This window comes from Cryptosporidium ubiquitum, assembly GCF_001865345.1.
Source record: "Cryptosporidium ubiquitum isolate 39726 chromosome Unknown contig_3, whole genome shotgun sequence".
In the NCBI taxonomy this organism is placed as follows: Eukaryota; Apicomplexa; class Conoidasida; order Eucoccidiorida; family Cryptosporidiidae; genus Cryptosporidium; species Cryptosporidium ubiquitum.
In genome coordinates this window covers 48,146-66,934 of record NW_021639817.1, presented here as the reverse complement: position 1 = coordinate 66,934, position 18,789 = coordinate 48,146, and the positions used below count along the sequence as shown (strand labels likewise).

Genomic DNA, 18,789 nt, shown 5'->3' with positions numbered 1-18,789 from the left:
TTTTTTATTATTATTAATTTTATTATTTAAGCAGCAGACAAGACATGCATAGCAGTAATAATTAACCAGTCAGCCATACATGCATTTTTTTTTAATAAATTATTTAAGTAAAAAAAAATTAATAATAAAGACTTTGATAATTAATTTAAATTTTATCTGTTTTATTTATTTTTACTAATTTACAATTTGAAGTATATTTGTTAATAATTCCATGTTAGTTTGAATAGTGGTTTTTTTTTTCGCCATTTTTTCCAACTTTTAATCATTTAAAAAAGTAACTGTTTTTGATTAATTTCTTCAAAAAAGTCTCGATTGAAAATGAATCATTATTTTATGTTTTTAATATAATTAATTTGTATTCTACTGTTGTAAATATCTAATCCCAATTAAACTCTGCAAAATTAATAAATTTTCATTATTTTCATGATAAGAAATAGTTAAATTTGTTTTGTTAACTTGAAATTTAATTTTAAATCTTCACTGAAAATAAATTCAAATTATCCTTCGAAATACCTGCCTGCATTGCATGCATGCAAAATTGATGACGTCATTATTACGAATCACAATAATTGTTTAAATTGCATGTGGACGTGTTAATTAAAAAAAATTAATTTTCTTGAAATACTTATTTTGTAAATTTGGAGTGAATTATTATAATTAAAAACAGTTTGAAGAGTAGAAGAGTGAGAAAAAGAAGTCTTAGAATAAAAATTGAGTAAAAATAATTGCGGGTTTTTTGGCAGAAAATGAAAAATTATCAATTAATTAATATTAAATAAAAGTCAAGTTATATTTAAAAAAAAAAATTAAGGGCGGTTTGATATTTGCAATTATTTTTATTATTAAATAAAAATAAATTGTCAAGTCTTTAAATGAATTGATAAATAAAAAAATAGACTTTAAATTGGATGAACACTGTAGAATACAGTAATTAGGCTTTAAAAAAAGATGAAGTTTGGCTATATCTCGCTTTTTTTCTCACACTTAATTGTGTTAATTATAAACTTCGACCAATTAAATGGGGAGAGGTTTAAAAAGTGTATGGAAAGTGCATTTTGTAGCAGATATAGAAAGTTTACGGAGTATATAAGCAGAGAAACCAGTGAGAAGGGAAGTAATCAAAAGGAACATGCGTTCAATTCAATTTGGTCAGTAAGCCCAAATAATTTGGAGTTTTTCAAAAATTGTAAATTGAATCCAAAAAAAACCAAATTTGATTCAAAAGACTCAGAAGAATGTAGTACAATATATTTTGAACTTAAAAATACACACCATCCTCAAATTCCGCACTTGAAATGTAATGTATTTATTTATAAGTTGGGATTATTTAGACTTCAAATTGACGATACAGGCACTGGATTATCAGATTATAAAAGATATAAAGTTGGAAAAGAAGTCATTTTTAAAGACAACTTGGTGAAAAAGTATTTAGTAAGTAAAGAAAGCTCAGATGTGAATATTGATGAAAGCGAAAACCGAATAACAATAACTTTGGTTAATGAGAATGATGAATGTAAATATACTTTTGTAATGTACTTTAAACCTTTCAAAATTGAAACTTTTCTTTGTGATAAAAAAATAGCTACAGTTAATGGTAATCAGTTTTTTAATTTTGAGAGAAGTGGAAGAACATATCGAAGAAATAATAATTTAAATGCTAAGTTTACTCAAAAATCATATAAAATTAGTATTAAGGATTTAGTTCAAGAAAAAAATCAAAGAAATGTAATATTTAAATGGTTAAAAAGTCATTACAATGCAATAAGAGATATTATTAAATTATTTAATTACAATAAAACTATTTCAGAAATTGTTGATTCCGTTGATATTTATCCGAAAGGTATTTGGTCTGAGTTATTTAATAATTTCATTGATTTCAATCAAAATGGTCCAATTGCAATAGGAACAGATATTCAAATACATTCTTGCAATGACACTTATGGGTTGGCAGAAAAAACTGCTTCATTAAATTTACAAGATTTTGATGAACCTTACAGGTTTTACAATGTTGATAATTTTAAATACGAACTTAATTCAACTGATCCATTGTACGGTTCTTCTCCAAACTTAATTTCCTTGAGTGACTTTTACTTTGAAAATAAAAAAAAGGTTATATTTTCAAATATATTATGGTTAAACCCTTCTGATACATATGTAAAACTAAATAAAATAAGAAATGATCATTCAGAAAAGTATTTAGATACATGGTGGGTTTCTGAAACAGGAGTCTTGGATTTGGTTATTATGGTTTCAACAAGATTGGAGCAATTGTATTATAATTTGGGAATTATTACTGGATTTCCATATTTCGCTCCAAGATTTTCTTTGGGATACCACTATAGTAAATGGGAACATACAAGTGAAGAAAGAGTTTATAATATTCAAAATTTACTAAAGAAAAATGATATACCATATGATAGTATTTGGTTGGATATTGAACATACATTTAATAAACAATATTTTACATGGAATAAAACAGCTTTTCCAAATATGAACGAAATGATTAAAAACCTAGATAAAGATAATAAGTATTTGGTCGTCATTTCAGATCCGCATATTAGCATTAACAAAAGTTATAGTATGTACTCATCTTTTGAGAAATTAAAGTACTGTGGTAAAGGATTTTACAAGATTTCTGTTAATTATAAAAAAATGTTAAAATATTTATTTATTACTAAAATTATTCCAAAAATTCATTTAAGAATAAATTGTAAAATAGAATTAATCATTCATAAAGATAATATAAGTAATTCAAAACTTGTTGCTAAAACAATTAATTCACCTTGGGTTAAAATACCAAATTATAATAATGAAATTAATGATTTCGTTGGTAAATGCTGGCCAGGATCATCCAAATATTTGAATTTTTTTTCAAATGAAGTTGGAAATTACTATTCTAGATATTTTGAAAAAATGTATAAAATGCACAAAAATTTGGGTTATTGGTTAGATATGAATGAACCATCAGTATTTGAATTGCCAGAGTTATCTTTCCCAAAACAAGTTGAATTTGGGAATGATGGTTTAGATAATAGAAAAGTACACTCATTATATTCATTTAATCATGCTAGATATGCTTTTAATGGTTTAGTAAGAAAATTTCAAGGACAAAGACGTCCATTTTTATTAACAAGATCATTTTGGATAGGATCACACAGATATTCAAATATTTGGACGGGGGATACCGAATCAAATTGGAATTATTATTATTATACAATAATTACGAATCTCAGAAATGCAATATGTGGGTTTTCATTGACAGGATCTGATGTTGGTGGATATGAAAGTTTTAATGACGATGTTTATTTATTGATTAGATGGTATCAATTAGGTATTTGGTTTCCATTCTACAGAAGCCATTCTTCAATTAATACATTAAGTAGAGATTATATTTTTTCATATCCAATAATAAAAAAATATATTAAATTAAGATATTCATTGATTCCATATTGGTATACATTATTAGCAAAATATTCATTTTATAGTATTCCAATGATAAAGCCACTTTTTTGGTTAAATCCAACTGATTATAATTTAAGATCAATAGATAATAGTTTTTTGGTTGGAGATTCATTTATGATCAAATCTATTGAAAAAGGTCTTCATTCATTATTAATATTACATTATTATCTATGTAATTTTAATTATGCAAATAAAATCTTAAATCATAATAAAGATTATTTATATAAAATATGGTATAGTGTATATGGTAAAACAATATATATTGATACAAAAGAACAGTATTATTATAATAATAATATTAATAATACTCCAGATTTTGTTAAAGGAGGAAGTATTATACCATTTTCATCAGAATCAAGTTTATTATCTAGTAAAGAACAGTTAAAATATCCAATAAAATTAGTGATATATTTAACTGGTGAATTATTAAATAGTAATAAATTAAAAAATCAAATATTATTTCCAGAAATGAAATATTATAATTATACAAATGAAAATTATTATAATGATTATATGATTGATATATTGACATTACATTCAGAAGGAAGCATATATTTAGATGATGGTGAAACATATTCATATTTAAATAATGAATATATTTTTGATGATATAATATTTACTTTAAGTTGTAATAATTATGTTTTTAATAACACTAATGAAGATTTGGGTTACACTCCAAATATAATAGATAATGTATTGGAGAAGAATTTATTAAAATCAACATTTAATGAAAAATATCAAAGAGATAAATTAAGATTATTTAAAGAGAATTTTGGTTATGAAATATATATTAAACAAAGAAATGATAAATTAATGTACAAAATGAATAATAATAACGATAATTATTATAATCACCATATATTATCATTATTAGAAGAGGACATAGGGGATTTAATTATAAATAATAATAATAATAATAATAATAATAATAATATTCAAGATAAAAATGTGAATAAATATAATAAACAAATTAGTTTAATACAAATTAATGGTTTAATAATAAAACCAAAAAAAATATTATTAGTCAAGAGAAAAAATAATAATTCATTAGTTTTTCAGAGATTAAAATATAAATTAATTAAAAGTAAATATTTTGGAAACAATCATTTAATTAAAGGAAACTTGTATTCAATTGAAATAAATCTTGATAATAATGATGTAAATTTTGGTAATTATAATTGGAGAATAAAAATAATATTATAAAAACAATATTATAAATTACTATTATTCTCAATATAATTTTGAATGGATTTTTTAAAATAAGAATTAGGATGGTTCCCAATACCTTCAGAGTCAGATTTCAAATGTAATGATTTAAACAATTGTATACATGACAATTGATAATGACCAGATTTACTAAGTTGTGTAATATTTTTTATATCTTCATTTGTGATAAGATGACCATAATATATTTGTAATAATTTTTGTAAAGGATAAGTATCATAAGTTTTAAAAGGGCATCCATGATTTTGGCCGTTTCCAGGAAGAGGTAATCTATTAATAATTTTATTACAAGGGTATGGCGAATAATTACTTCTTTTTCCTTCTTGTCCATATGCGTGACGAATATTATATTTGATTTCTTTATCAAAAGAATTATTATCAGTCCATAGTGATTTCCATAAAGAAAGTTGTTCTTCAAGTTTCATTCCACAACCTTTAAGGAATAACCAAAGTTGAAGACGACTCCAATGTTTTAAATGACGATCTTTCTTTAAACTTTCAAATAAATGACGCATACATAATGGGAATGATGAAATATAAACTTGATTAATATTTAAAGTATCTAGTTTGAAATTATTAACGGCCTGATTTTCATTTAAAGAATTAAATGATGGTGCAAAATCATTAGTTGTAAAGTAATATTCTGATATTTCTCTAATTAATGATGAAACTCTTTGGTCAGAAAGAATTGTTTTTTCAAGTAATATTTCATTTTCTTTTAAATTGATGAATGAATGAATTAATTCTTTTCTATATTTATGTATTAATAAAGATTCAATTTCTGTGTCTGGAACAAAACATATACCATCTTTAATAAAATACTTTCTGTTTTTAATATATTTGAATCCGTCAGGCCAAAAAGGGATTTTAATTAATCTCTTAATAAGATGTCCATTTGGTATAGCACAAATAGCATCTTCCCAAAGTTTGAGTTGTTCATTAATATTATTATTATTATTATCATTGCAATTTTTAATTTGATCATAATTCCAAATTGGATAATTAACTCCATACATTTTAAGTAATTTTTCAATAATAAACGATTTACTACTTTTAATATTATCTCTTTTTTGGTTAAATAAATTACTACTTATTATTGTAGATAATTTAAAGAGAAGAAGTTTAATTTCCTGTTCAATAAACCATTCTTGTTTATCTTTATTATTTATAAAACATAATTTAAGTAAGAAATGACTTAAAAGATCCTTTCTCCAACAATTCTCTAAATGTGATGGACTTGTTTTATTAATTGGAGTTAGAGAATCAAAAAGTTTGAATCCTTTTTCGGAAAGTAATTTTTCTAATAATGATCTATTCGTTGAATCTGTTAATGTTTTTGTATTATCTTCAAGCTTTGATTTAACATCAATTAAATGAAGGATTGCCAACCTATCGGTAATATATTCTCTGAATATATTGATACTTAATGAATTTAAATTTAATGAAAAGAGAGAGGTGTCGTCATAAGTTGATAATACGTAACAACATTCTTGAAAAACATTCTCATTATATGAGTTTTGATCATATTCTAAAATTTTTAGTAACAATTGTTTTTTTAGAGATTTGAATATTTTATATTATTTATTAAAATATACTTTTCATAAAAAAACTTACCAATATTATTTTTATTTTTGAATGTTCTTTGAATATTTCGAATTTCAACAGGATTTTTTCTTAAATGTGACCCTAATAACATATTTGTTTTATTTTGGAATTTGTATAAGGTTTTATATATCCCATATATAAATATATGTTATTTGTATGTATTATTGAAATACAAAAATGAGCTTTCTTCAAAAATAGATATATATCTTTTTAAAATTACTTGAATGTAAGATATAAAAAATACTATTTTTCCTTTTTTAATAGACTTTGAATGATAATTAGTTGTTAAAAGCCAAAAAGATTTAAAACTCAATAGAATAACCAACTCTTGATGTATGAAATCTTATCTTGATATGTATTTTTTTTTTCTTGTTGAATTTTTTAAATTATATCATGTAAAAATTATAAATTATAATACCCCACGCAATTGGCGGGCAAGTCTTCAAACAGGTGTTAATATTTTTTCAATAATTACATCCTTAATAAAAAAAGGAAAAGAACTGGAAAAATTTATGATAAAATTTGAAATTGAACTTTCTTTTTTTTTTTTAAAATTTAACAGTTGAAGTTAATTGAATAGAACCATATATTCTGGTAAAAACTTGTTATTCGTTAAAAGAATAGAAAAATAATGATGGAAGAACAAACAATGACCTCAATTCGAAATTCTTCAACTCCAAAATGGTTGAGATTGATTGCAACAATTTATACTTATTTAATGATTTTCCTTTCAATAATTTTTGGATTGATTACTCAAATTTCACTTTGGATACTTTTATTCCCTTACCTCCTTTATAATGAAAAATTCAAGATAATAATAATGGGTCAAGTCTTTAGATTTTGGAATGCTCTTCTGGTTATCTGGACAAATCCTTTCTGGTCAGTTAAAGTGACTAAAAAGCCAAGAAAAAATTACACTCCAAGTAACACCCTTTTAATGACTAATCACCTCTCAACAGCGGATCCTTGGATAGTTTCTTCAAGCCATTTTCCCTGGGAATTCAAATATGTCTACAAAGCTGACTTGCTTAAAGTTCCCATTATCAATTGGTCTATATCACTAAGTTATGATATTCCAATTTATTTCACTAAGGAAAAGGGTGGATGGGGAGTTAAGAGCGGAACAATTAAACCCATGTTTAATAGATGTGCTGAACTTCAAAAATTGGGAATTGGCCAAGTTATTTATCCTGAAGGAACTAGATCTAGACTTAGAAGATTACAACCGTTCAAAGACGGTTTCTTTAAATTCGCAATTGAAAACGAGTGTGAAATTCTTCCTGTTGTCTCCCATAACAACTGGTCTCTTTGGCCTTTAGGAGAATCCCTCCTTGATTTAGGTACTGCTTACGTTGCATATGGAGAACCCATTCAAGTCACCAAAGACATGGATCTTGAACAACTTAAGCTGAAGGTTCAATCAGCAATGATGGAACTTTTTAAATACTGCCCTACACACAATCCAGAACTTGAACAACCACTATCTGCTTCTTCTTCTACTCGTGGACATGGGATTACTGGATCAAACTGATAATTTATATTCATTATTTTTGTTATTTTTCATATTTTATTTTTTATATCAAATAAACTATAAAATAATTTTTTAGTTTGCTTTTTAAAGCTCGCTTTATCTTTTTTTATTATATTTGTCCACATGAAAATATTTTTATTGTATACCGGTATTTGCAAATGTGCAAAGTTCATGCATGCAAAATGTGGACAAAAAATGAGTGTTTTTAAAAAATTATAATTGGATAAAAAATGGGTATTTATAATTAATTAAATAAATTTTAAGTATTTTGCATGTAAAAGTTTTTTACATGCGAAGGAATACTTGAGAGAAAAAAGTAACAAGTTGTCTTGGACTTTATTATTATTTCTTATTTATATATATTTTTCCTGGGTTCTGTTTTTTAAATATTTAGACTAATCATACAAAAATTCTTATTTGTTAAGATATATTTTCATTTATTTTATTAATATTTTTTCCTGGATTATTTCCATTTTTTTCACATTATAAATTAAATCAAAAGTAATAATAACAGAATGAATGCATTTTTTTACAGAAGAATTCCAATATTTTTTTCTTTATTCTTCTCTCTTATTTTGCTCCGAATGTTAATATTTAGGAGTTAATATACTATAATAATAAATCATTGAAAATTAAATACTATACAACAATAAGGAAATAATGCTAAAAACAGCTCTATTAGTATATGAAAATAATAATGGCCAAGTTTCAAAAGAAGAAAGTATTGCATTAAAATGGAATAGCTGGTACTTTTTCCCAGAACAATTAATAGATATTTCTTTGGTAAATGTCCAAGATTTCCTGAATTTAGATAAGAATCTTGTGAATTCTCAAGTTAATAATGTTTATGAAAAACTTAAAGAAATTTCTTTAAAAATGTGGAAAATACCTAATACTGGTTCATATTCAATCACTGTTACATATGATATAGATCCTGGGCATTATTTAATAATAATACTTAATGGAACTAAGGATTATATGAACATTTATAATATGGTTGAAAATGGATTGGTTTCAAAACCAATAATTATAAACCAACAGCCGACCAAAGAGCAAAGAATTATTCTTAATTATCCGAAATCTAGTAGACCTTTTGGGTTTTCTGATATAATTAATGTTAATTATAGAATACTCATTGAAAATGATGAAATTAAAGATAAAAAAAACAAAGTTTCTATTCATATTTACTCAGTTAATCCAAATGAACCTTCATTAGTTGAACCCAAACAATACTTTGAAACTATTAATAATGAGATTTCTATACTTGGTCTTGGCTTAGAAAAATGCCCAGCGTATTATAAAATAACAGCAAAAATGCTTGAATATCCTTTTCATCAAGATTCAAGTCAATATATTTGGATTTTACCAAAAAATCCACCTTCACTGAGTCTTTCAAATACTGACTTATTTTCCAAAAAACAACTTTGCATAAGACAAAACAATAAATTTGGCATGTTTCCTACAATAGTCGAATTCGGTACCCTTCTGGTAATAACTGTTATTAATATTATTGGTTTAATCATATTGGGACTACTTATTAATCAACTTAATAAAAGAAAGAAAAAATTAAATTTTAGATAAAACCTTATATTAAATAAATAACCAAACTGTCTAAGTAGTCTATTCATAAAGAAATCTTTTATATAACAATTATTATAAAAATAATAGTAATATTTAACATATAGGATCACAATTTGGATACAGTGGGAATACCACTCCATCTACTAAGTATAATATTCAAAATTGAAAATGAACTCTTGAGTTTCCCCCCATTCACGTAGAAATCTATCTCAACCAATTCTGGATCTATTATTGTTCTTCTTCTCATTTCTACCTCTTCAACTTCCTCATATGAGTCTGATCCTTTCAATTTCCCATTAAAATTTACAGTTTCTAATTCCTTTTCTGGTTTTTTAATTTTTTTTAGACCAACTTCTTGTATTAAATCTTTTTGATTTAATTTTTTTTGAGAAATTTCCAAATCATCTTTTTGTTTAGTTTGATCATCAGAATTGTCAAATTCTTTATCTAGTTGGGTACCTATTTGAACATCTACAAGAACTTTCTTGATATCAACATTATTGTTTATTATAGACAAGTTACTTTCTCTTGTATAATTAAAATTCCTTGAATTCCTTTTATTAATTTGCTCTTTATTAACGTTATACAATGTTTGAGCTTGCTGTTCTACTATATCATTTTTAATATTGAATACATCGTCAAATACTAACTGATTATTTGTACATTCTTTAATGCCTAGTGAATGATTCTGGAAACAGGAAAGCATGCTAGAGGAAGATGAACTGGTTAATATACTTTTCCTACTCAAATTACTCTCACTGTAAGACTCTGTTTCACTTTTATTTCTTTGGAATTTAATATTAGAGTCGCCACTGCAGTTTAATTGCTCCAATAAGTAGTCAGCTTTACCTATAATACGATTAAACTTTTTAGATAAAAGATCAATATTATAGTTATTATCAAAACTGGAATTATAATTCCCGTTTATTCTACAATTATTATTTAACATTGTCCCACCTGCATGATTATTTGTACATATACTATAATTACTTATTCCTCTACATATTCCACCATTTCCAGGTATTTTTGTTTGATTTCCGTGAATATATTCTCTAAAAAAATTCCTTCCACAATGAATTTTATGACTAAAATTCACATTCTTTCTTGCTGACTCTATTCTATTTAATATTAACTGCTCTCTATTCACTTGGTTAATATTTCCTATACCGGTGTTAATTTGCATGCCTGGCGGCAAAAATGAATTGGTTTGATTACGTGTTTTGCATGTATTAAAATTATTTGTGGACAAATAATGATCATTGAGAGGTACAGCCGAGTGTTTTCTCTGAATTAAATCAGTTTTTGAATGAGTTTCCCGAAAATCTTCATTATCTTTATATTTTGTCCAATTATCGTAATTTCTAGTAACTGGAGTAATTACAGTCTCTGGAGTTAAAGTGGAATTGGTTAATTGGTATTCATTATTGTTTGATTTAGGATTTTTCATTTTATCATGTTCAAAAACTTGTGTAATAACCACTTCTTTTCTACTGACTCCTAAAGAATTTGGACTTTCTGAGCTTTGATTTTCATACTGAATAATATTCACATTTGCCTCAGTGCAAACTGTAAATGTTGAACTTTTATTATAATTTTTTTGAGCCGGAATACACTTTAATTCGTAATTAGTATTTTTTTGTAAAACTTTTTGTTCTTCCTTTACTGTATAGTCATCAAAACATATCTTTGGATCTTCTTCTTTGTAGGAAATTTCTTGAATTTGGTTGATTTTATTTCTCATTTCAAAATTCTCATACTCCCCTCCCATATCCTGTTCTTTTTTCTGTTCTTGTTCTTGCTTTTGCTCTTGTTCTTGTTCTTGTTCTTGTTCTTGTTCTTGTTCTTGTTCTTGTCCTTGTTCCTCTTTTTGTTTTTGTTTACGTTTTTGTTCCTGTTTCATTTTCAACCCATTCTCAGATTCCTTTTCAAGATCCTGTTCTTCACTGATACAAAAGTCCTTAATTGTATTATTTCCATTAAATAGAGAGCTTGGAGCTAATAAAGCTTTGGTAGATTCAATTAAATTTTCTATAATTATAAAGTCTCTGTTTCTATATTTCAAATTAATACAAACAATTTGAACATTCTCCTCTCTTTCTATGTTAATTATTCTATTATATCTCAGGTAATAACTTGATATACTACCAAAACATAAAATGTTATTATTACTCACAAAACCATCATTAGTAAATTCTTCCTTAAGAATTGGCTGTTTCCAGTACTCTTTTATAAAATCACTAATTGTAAAGCAAAATTCCTTTTTTCTAATTTTTAAATATTTACTGGAAATCCAGTAACAGAAAACATTGTAATCATTGTATATTGGAACCAGATAGTGGCATTTTTTGTTATTATCATCACTATTATTCTCTTCAGATTTATTTATTGCGTGGTAGTTTATCACTAATCCTTGGTTTTCCCTAGGAACTGCTTCCTTCTCTGATGGTATCACACGAAATAATATATATATGCTATTCGAATCTGAGCTTCCAGACATGATCATCCTCCTCTCCATTAAAAGTCTCTCTGGAATAGTCCTAAAGTTACTTTCATCATAGTTCCCCACAATTGCATTACACAATAACATCTTTCTTTACTACTAATAATGTTTTTTTAAATTAATAATTTTTTCTTACCATCGTAACTATTACTAATTTAATTATTAGTACTTAGCAAACCAATTAACACTAGTTACTATTTTTTCTTGTTAAATCGAATAAATTCACTAATATTTTCACAAATTTACACCTTTTGAAATTATATTATATATATGTATTTGCTATTTAACCCAATCTCCTTTTTACTTAGTTATTTTTTTAAAAATATTTTAAATTTTACTTAATGTATTTTCAATTTTATTTTCATTTGTTCTTTAAAGTCTTACTCATTTGGCGCCAATTCGTGTGTAAATAGTTATAGAAATGGCCTTTAAATAAATTCACTTTTGACAAATAATAGATTATAATCTTTAAGTCTTTTCACACAAAATTCAAGATAAATAGTCAAATTTTAAATCTTAAATCAAATATTTTATCATAAATTTTAATCAAATAGTATATAATAAGTATAAATTTCCCTAATACCTGTTTTAATTAATAACGCTCATAATAAAATCTTTCCTTAAGTACTAAATTTACACTATCGAATAAATTCAAATATTCTTTTTTTATATGCAAAAATTTTATTAAATCTAAATTAAATAGATTAAAATCAAGTTACTTCTAAATAATTATTCACAAATTAAAATTATATATACTAAAATATTCAAGTTTCATTCAACCTCTATTTTCCAAATCCTGGTATTCGCCACTTTCGGTTGATTTTTTGGAACTTGAATCAAAGCTATACATGAATGTTCCAAATAAAGTTATTAATATCCCAAAAATGGATTGAAAAGTAAAAATTTCATTGAATAATAATATTCCTCCAATACTTTGAATACATGATTTAAGTAGAGCAATTATATTGAAGGTTAGAGAATTTGTTTTTTTTATAAGTTGAAAAGTTGAAAAATTAATTAGTATTGATAAAACCCCTGAAATGATTAAACAATTTAAAATTAAACATATTTTAATAATCCCTTGATCAAAATTGAATAAAGTATAGAAATATCTAATTTCACCAGTAATAATTAAAATAGGTATAAACATAATTGATGATAAATATAACTGATAATATAGGAGTTGAATTTGATTATTATTAACAAAATGTAACTGTTTTTTTACTAATACACTATAGAATGACTGTAAAATTGATGATAATACCCCAAAAATTACTCCATTCAAATTTAAAGTATTTGAATCAAATGCTCCTACAATAAATCCGGTCATAACAACAATACAAGATATTATAGTCATTATTGAAGACTTCTGTTTTAATATGATATATGAAAGAAATAGATTAAAAATAATGGTTGTACTTCTTGCTACTTGATAAGTTGATACTAATACATGTTTTAAGCATGTATTACTCAAAGAAACCATACCAACAAAACATAATACTAATGGTATCATGCTTTTTCCTGTATCCCATTCAAAGTTATTAAGATGAGTAAATTCATCGAATCCAAAGGTTAAATAATTTTGGTTTATTTTAAGTAGATAAAAAATTACCAAACCTACCAATTGTTGGAACCAAGAAACAAATATTGGGAATTGAATAATTCCTGAGAATATTTTGTGGTTTAAGAATACTATTGAAATACTTACAAACATATAGATTAGTATGGCGAATACAATACTTTTAACTGATTCTTCAACTATTGTTGTTTTCAAAGTTTCTGAACATTTATTTACCTCTTCTTCAGTACCCTTTAATTCACTAACTTTTTTGTTAAACTCCTTGGGAATATCTCTGCTAATATATAGGTTTTTATGCTCAATAATTAAGAACTCTCCAGTATTGATAAATTTTTTGTTTAAATCGCAATTTTCAGTGTTATTATTTTCATAGCAACTCATGATTTCTAAATCTCGATCCAATTCATAGTTTTCCTGAAAGTTAACCAAAAAATTCCCTCCTACTCTTTCAGGACTTAATTCTTTTAATGAAAGCTCCATAATTTCAAATTCATGTCTTTTTTTTTAATTTTATTATTCAAAAAGTACTGTTGTTTTGAAATTAATCCAATAATTTTTTAATTTATTACTCAGTAAATCTTTAAGAAAGACAGCAATATAAATCTTTTCAGTATCTTAATATGTTTTTTTTATATGCAATTATTTGTCAATTTTGACAGATAATTTATCCTATGACGTGGCAAAGCCAAATAGGCGCCACTTGCATGCATTTTCTTACCATATGTATTTCCTACAAAAAACAAATAATGAATGCAAAAATTCAATAACTGAATAATTATTCGTTTAAAGATTAAATAAGAATAATATAAAAAAGAAAAATAATCAAATGACAATTTTAAGAAAAACACGCTACAAAACTAATTGCAAATATCAAGAAAACTGTTTAATGCCACAAATATTTCTCTTTTAAACAACCTAAACCTCAACGTTTAAGTTAGTTTCAATTGATTTAATCTCTCAAATATACATTTTTTTAGAAATAGTTCATTCAAAGGGATTAGATTAGGTCCTTTAGATAAAGAAAACGACCATAATAAAAAAAAAAAGATCACGAAAGTGACATGGAACTGTTGTTTAGATTAAACAAAAATTGTAAATGTGATTGATTTAAAGTTGGTACATTAAATAATTCATCATCCGATTGAGATGGGTGGTATTTAATCGAGTTCAATTTGATGAAGTCTTGGCTGGACCCAATCCATTGAATAGAATGATTATCATCTTTACCAAAAATCCTAAACAATTTTGGGTAGGACAATAAAAATGATTTGTAGTTTTTCTTTGAACTATTTCTTTTAGCTTGAATCTTTGCTTTTTGAGACATTAGAACCCCAATTTCTCTTAATTCCATTGTATGTGTTGGTTGATGAATTAGAACATTTGCAAATTCTCTGACACATAACCAACATTCATAAGCTTGATAAGATTTAACAGAGCTTGGAATTTGATCATTTACACCAAAGTTCTCTTCTTTGTTCTTTTTTTGAGTCAAATTTTGTTCAAGCTGCTGTTTATTTGAAACTGAAGTACATTCAAGTTTATTGTCAGTATCTTCTGACAAATTACATGCATTACCTCCTTTTGAAGTTGCATTCACCCTTTCTTCCGACAATAATACTGATGCCGTTGAGTTAATGTTTTGAGAATGTTCCAAGTCGTTTTCAGAAAATTCACCCATTTCTTGAAAATGATTATTCATTTGAGTTCTTTCTAATTCATATTTTCTGAGTTGAACTATTGAAGGCAGAAATTGCTGAACAATGTTTGGTAAAGGAAATTTCAAAGTAACATACAACGCAGAGTGTGTAGGAGAAGGTCTTCTTATATCAAAGAAATTACTATGTTCTTTAATAAATCTTGAAAGTTTCTTTTGCTTAATTTGCCTTAAAGCATCTCTGGCGAAACATGAAAGTTTAGGACCAATGTTGCTTAATGCCATCTTATTGTCTGTATTAGTAAGTAAAATGGCTGCAATATCAATGCAAAGAATCCAAGACGGACTCAGAATCTTCAAAAGATTGCTTGCTTGGGTATAGTAAGCTTCATTTCTATTCTTATCAAAACAACTAAAACTTAAAGGTGGAACATCTCCCGAACGATAATGTTCCATTATCCCATAACTTAACCCTCCCAAATTAGAAGTAAATGCAACATTATTTCCATTGCAACTAATACCATTGTTATTGCCTCCACCAATGCTTAAACCGTATCCATGGTGATTGCTTCCCCCTGATGAAAAGTAGCTCTGAATGCTAGACTTTCTATCATCTTGATAATTGTTAAAAAACCCATCGTTAATTATAGACCTCATTGATGAGGGAGTCGCTGTAGATGTATCACTCTTAACTGGAGATGTATTAAAAACATTATTCAGTCCAAATTGAGTATGTCTTTCAGTGAATAAGTTAATTTTATCCAAGTGCTTAAAATCATCTACACGGCTGTAGTTCTGAATTATTTGTTGTTGAGGATTTTGGTATTGATTATTTGCATTTGGAGTTGAGTTCAGACTTGGATTTTGACTAGAACTCGAATTTAGACTAAATTGATGGCTTTGATTCATAATATTGGGAGGTGAATGGGGACGTGAAGAAAGTTGATTATTGTTTGGTAAGTTAAATGATTCAATTGTTGACATCCAGGGCATCACCCTGTCCATATTTAGAAAGCTCTTGTAGCTATTATGAATTCTCTCTTGGTCTCTCGGAGCATTAATATAGTCAATATCTCTTCCTGGATAAAACTGCGTGTTGATTGGAAAAGAACATGTCTTATTTAAAGCATTTGCTCCAAAATCACTTTGGATAGTGTCACTTTGAATAATCTGTGGTGAGCCTGGCGAACTTCCATGGTGGAAATAATCATCAAGTCTGTGAAGACATGAGTTTGTAAAGGAATTATTTGAAATGTTTTGCCACATATGATTCTTAAGAGTAAAAAAAGATAGTAATTACTACTTCACTCTTGGATTTGACTTCTATTTCCGCACTCTGTTGCTTGAGAACGCTTTTCTATAATTGAATTTCAGAACCAATTTGTCTGAAGAATGCGATAAAGCTATGTTAATTATAGGCATTCAAAAATTCTGTAAATAACAAAGATAAAGTAAAACTTGTTCTATTACAGTAAAAGATTTATAGGAAGTCCTACTAACTTAACAATTAACAGTTTAATTCAATTCCAAAAGTGACACTTTTCCAACTAAAAAATTGACTTCAAGTGCTAATTTATACCAAATCTTCTCTTCAAATTAATATCACGATAATTAATTACCTTATTCCAGAAAATTACAAATATAACACTAGATAAACAGGGCTTGACTTAACAATTTCACTAAAAAGTATTCAAAGCTTTCAACTTTTTACCAGGTTCCAATTTTGTACTAATTTTTTACCTCTAAAATGCAGTCGGTATTTAAATTGCCAAGGTTGACAGTATTTAACGTCGAGTGACATTTAGGCGCCAACTTTTGGTGTACCAATTTTTATTAATGAGGAGTTTTGCATGCAAGGGGAACCAATGGGAAAAAATTACAAAATGGAGGTGTTAGGAAAAAATTGTAAAGGAATTGATAAAACTAGGAAGAAATCCAGGAAGCTGTAGTGTTAAATTTTTTAAAAGAAAGGCATAAACAGGGATTTGGCTCTTTTTTCATTTGATAAACAGTAAATAAAACTTAGCATAACTAAAGAATGGGATAAATTTGTACGAAGAAAGAGAAAAAAGTGTAAACTAATAAAGTTATAATGGTAAAAGAATGGAGAAATTTGTTTGAAAAAGAGGAAAGCATGGGCAAGTTGAGCATTTTGGATAGTGACGAGAAGGGTATTATAAGTAGACTGGAAAGGTCAGTCTGTGACGTACTAAGAGAGTTGATTGATGGAAACAAGAGGGGTCAAATTTATAGTTCAACTTGCCTAGTTTCAGTTATGAATATTCTCCACAGGAATGTTAAAGAAGGTTTCCATTCAACTTTAAGGGATATTTATTATAACAACCCAAGTTTATATACAAAACAAAGTATTTCGGACAAATATATAGCTCAAGTAACACATCTGGTACATACTCCTAGAGAGCTTTTAAATGTGGTTTCCACAGCTAGAGGAAGAATAAGAGGTCCTTTGGTTATTCAGGGATCTGAATTTGGACTTAGTGCTGGAAGAAGTGAAAGAAGAGAAGTGAGACTGGATTGTATGTCAGTTTTCGAAAGTATGGGGCATTCTATAAGCCCATATTTATTTAAAAGGATGAATGGATTAAAGTTTACTTACTACTCAAAAATCAAGTTTGTTTTGGTAGTTGAGAAGGATACAATTTTTCAGAGACTTTTAGAGTTTGGATTTCACAAAGAATTTGATAATTCTTGTATTTTGATTACAGCCAGGGGGTTTTCCGACCTACCTACTAGGACATTACTATACAGACTAAGTCAAGATCTTCCAGAGGATACCAAGTTTTGGATTTTATGTGATTACGATTGCTTTGGGCTTTCAATTGCAGCAACATATGTAATGGGGGGAAAATCAGATACTTGGTACGATTCGAGTTTTAACATCTCAAAACTTTTGCCAATTAGAGTTCCCCCAGTGTCAAAGTTAATAGAGAGTAAGCTTATAACAAACGATAATGTTTTTAATATGACAGAAGACGAAATTTCAAGGATAGTTAACACCAGAAACAGATTAATAAGTTCAAAAGAAATATCGGAAGAGTCAAAATTAGAGTGGAACTTAGTCTGCCAGCAGATGCAGGAAGACCAAAAAAGATTTGAAATTGACTGTATTGTAGGGATTGAAGAGTGGCTAGTCAGATTAATAAAATCTACATTGCAAGAATGAACCAACTTTGTTTCAGTTTAGCATATTGTATATATATAAGAACTAAAGAATTGGCCTAATGCCCTATATTTTAATAGTTTTAATAATTTAGTTTACCATTAGCTTAATTTTAATTTGAATTAATAGAGATTTTGTTCTCACTCAAATTTATTCTTTGCCAATGTTGATTCTACAGTTTAACATTAGAAATGAGTAGGGAAAAGGTCTTAGAAGACAGCTCTTTTTCAAGTACTTTGGGGAAAAACCTAAAACACAACAAAAATACTTGAGAGCTTACAAATGTCTTTATTTTCTAGCATATTGTACCAAATTTGAGTTTAGTTTTTCCCAAATTTGTTTATTAACATTTAAAATATATTTTTTGGGCTTAATATATTGGTGGGGAAATGGCGCCAAAATGTAGGAAAGTCAAGCAGTGAAAACTTGGATAAGAGAATTGTATGGGGCAAGGAAAAGGAAATAGGAGGAA

At 26.6% G+C, this 18,789-nt stretch overlaps 8 protein-coding genes across 8 annotated transcripts; 4 read left to right on the top strand and 4 right to left on the bottom strand.

The window, feature by feature from the left end:
• Positions 1-1,041: 1,041 nt before the first annotated feature.
• On the top strand, positions 1,042-4,665 carry cubi_03368 (secreted alpha glucosidase-like family protein; the record flags this gene model as incomplete). Its single annotated transcript, XM_029020381.1, has 1 exon — positions 1,042-4,665. One exon carries the CDS (start codon positions 1,042-1,044, stop codon positions 4,663-4,665), a length of 3,624 nt encoding a protein of 1,207 aa, XP_028874825.1.
• An 8-nt stretch (positions 4,666-4,673) lies between these two features.
• Positions 4,674-6,382, bottom strand: cubi_03367 (DNA primase large subunit; the record flags this gene model as incomplete). Its single annotated transcript, XM_029020380.1, has 2 exons — positions 4,674-6,214; positions 6,301-6,382. 2 exons carry the CDS (start codon positions 6,380-6,382, stop codon positions 4,674-4,676), a joined length of 1,623 nt encoding a protein of 540 aa, XP_028874824.1.
• A 540-nt stretch (positions 6,383-6,922) lies between these two features.
• Positions 6,923-7,822, top strand: cubi_03366 (glycerol-3-phosphate acyltransferase; the record flags this gene model as incomplete). Its single annotated transcript, XM_029020379.1, has 1 exon — positions 6,923-7,822. The coding sequence occupies one exon, from the start codon at positions 6,923-6,925 to the stop codon at positions 7,820-7,822; it is 900 nt and encodes a 299-aa protein (XP_028874823.1).
• A 660-nt stretch (positions 7,823-8,482) lies between these two features.
• cubi_03365 (uncharacterized protein) lies at positions 8,483-9,403 on the top strand (the record flags this gene model as incomplete). Its single annotated transcript, XM_029020378.1, has 1 exon — positions 8,483-9,403. The coding sequence occupies one exon, from the start codon at positions 8,483-8,485 to the stop codon at positions 9,401-9,403; it is 921 nt and encodes a 306-aa protein (XP_028874822.1).
• A 106-nt stretch (positions 9,404-9,509) lies between these two features.
• On the bottom strand, positions 9,510-11,990 carry cubi_03364 (uncharacterized protein; the record flags this gene model as incomplete). Its single annotated transcript, XM_029020377.1, has 1 exon — positions 9,510-11,990. The coding sequence occupies one exon, from the start codon at positions 11,988-11,990 to the stop codon at positions 9,510-9,512; it is 2,481 nt and encodes an 826-aa protein (XP_028874821.1).
• A 688-nt stretch (positions 11,991-12,678) lies between these two features.
• On the bottom strand, positions 12,679-13,962 carry cubi_03363 (DP-fucose transporter; the record flags this gene model as incomplete). The annotated part of the gene is made up of 1 exon (XM_029020376.1): positions 12,679-13,962. One exon carries the CDS (start codon positions 13,960-13,962, stop codon positions 12,679-12,681), a length of 1,284 nt encoding a protein of 427 aa, XP_028874820.1.
• Positions 13,963-14,530: 568 nt separating this feature from the next.
• Positions 14,531-16,402, bottom strand: cubi_03362 (uncharacterized protein; the record flags this gene model as incomplete). Its single annotated transcript, XM_029020375.1, has 1 exon — positions 14,531-16,402. One exon carries the CDS (start codon positions 16,400-16,402, stop codon positions 14,531-14,533), a length of 1,872 nt encoding a protein of 623 aa, XP_028874819.1.
• Positions 16,403-17,228: 826 nt separating this feature from the next.
• On the top strand, positions 17,229-18,320 carry cubi_03361 (uncharacterized protein; the record flags this gene model as incomplete). The annotated part of the gene is made up of 1 exon (XM_029020374.1): positions 17,229-18,320. One exon carries the CDS (start codon positions 17,229-17,231, stop codon positions 18,318-18,320), a length of 1,092 nt encoding a protein of 363 aa, XP_028874818.1.
• Positions 18,321-18,789: the final 469 nt, after the last annotated feature.